The 1,566-nt window shown below is 46.9% G+C and overlaps 1 gene segment (V, D, J or C); it reads left to right on the top strand.

Annotated features, from left to right (window-relative positions):
• Positions 1–480: 480 nt before the first annotated feature.
• LOC111813845 lies at positions 481–1,019 on the top strand. The segment is given in 2 exon segments: positions 481–553; positions 646–1,019. Coding segments are annotated over 2 exon segments (420 nt in total).
• The last annotated feature ends 547 nt before the right edge of the window (positions 1,020–1,566 follow it).

The following is a 1,566-nucleotide window of genomic DNA, read 5'->3' as shown; positions in this document are numbered from 1 at the left end:
CTAAAAAGAAGTTTTCATGATAGTATAGAATTACTAAGAATAAAACATAAGATAAATTCTGGAATTGCAAATAAATGACCAGTACTTCTAACAGTTTGGGGATAGGATATCACACAATCATGGGCACTGACTGGACCTATTAAGAAAAATAAAATCTCCGGGCCAAGGGAAAAGGGGTTATAAAAAGGAAAAGACCTGAAGGAAAGAAATCATTCAGTCAGTGGTATTTCAACTGCTGACACTAGAGGGCGGCATGGGCTTAGTCCTTGGTCATCAAATAACTTGAAAAAGTTGTGGAGGCTGCAGGTTCCATTCTCATACACTCACTGTGGGTCAACTCAGTAGGTCTGACATAAGCAAGTTGCTGAACTCCTGGGCACAGCAATGTCATTTGCATGACAAGCCTGCCTGCTGCCCTCAGAATGGTCTGAAGATTTAAAAGGAGAGCTTCAGGCTTGCCTGTGTGCTCAGCAGCCTTGAAAAGCACAGCTCTGGGCTGTCTGCACCATGGCCTGGGCTCCTCTCCTGCTCACACTTCTGGCTCACATCACAGGTCAGCAGGGATTTTCTGGCTGGGGCTGAGGAAGGGAGTGATACTGCCTCTGTTGCCTCCACTCACCATCCCTTTTTTCTGCTTCTTTTCAGGGGTTGAATCGCAGGCTGTGGTGACTCAGGAATCTTCACTGTATATCTCTCCTGGAGGGACAGTTACCCTCACCTGTGGCTCCAGTACTGGAGCTGTCACAACCAGTAACTATGCCCACTGGGTTCAAAAGGAACCATACCAAACCCTCAAGGGCCTAATACACAACACCAACATCCGGTACACTGGTGTCCATGCCCGATTCTCAGGCTCCTTGCTTGGAGACAAGGCTGTTCTCACCATCACAGGGGCCCAGCCTGAAGACGAGGCCACGTATTACTGTGCCCTGTGGTACAGCAACCATTTCCACAGTTACACATGCTTATGGGGAAGTGAGACAAAAACACCCTTGTGCAGACTCACCCTGTTCTCCTGAGCACCCCCTTGCATACAAACACAAGGCTCAGTGTTGAGTCTGACATCTGAGAGACGAGAGATGAGAAAGATGAATCATTGGAGACTAGAAGAGGGCAATCGGAGGCAACCAGTACAAGAGCCCCAGCGAACTCCACCTTCGCCAATGGATACCCTTCTGTAACTCTCTCCTGAGTGTGTGCTGCAATGTGTGCCTGGAATAGTAAATTTGAAGAAGGCTTTAGTAAAGCAAAACACTTGACATAGGAGATAAGAGTAGCTCCTTTTGGTATGTACCTGGACCTGCTGAGGAACAAAGTTTCTTTAAGATAGAGATCGTTTAGAGTCAAGCCACAACCCAGCGGGCAAGGAGAGAACTTCCAGGGGGAACAAGAGAAGCATTTGTGTGTCTAGGACATGTTACGCAGCAATGCCACCAGAATTCCCAGTGTGAGAGAACTAGGAAAGGTGGAAAGCATTAGAAATTTCATGGCTCAATCATTTTCTTGAGTCTCATTAATAAATGTTAAGTGCCCTTTCGTGATGTAGGCAAAGCAGGCAGACACTAC

Source organism: Octodon degus, unplaced genomic scaffold (genome assembly GCF_000260255.1).
Source record: "Octodon degus isolate 3935 unplaced genomic scaffold, OctDeg1.0 scaffold00230, whole genome shotgun sequence".
Lineage (NCBI taxonomy): Eukaryota > Metazoa > Chordata > Mammalia > Rodentia > Octodontidae > Octodon > Octodon degus.
This window is presented reverse-complemented; position numbering and strand designations above follow the sequence as displayed.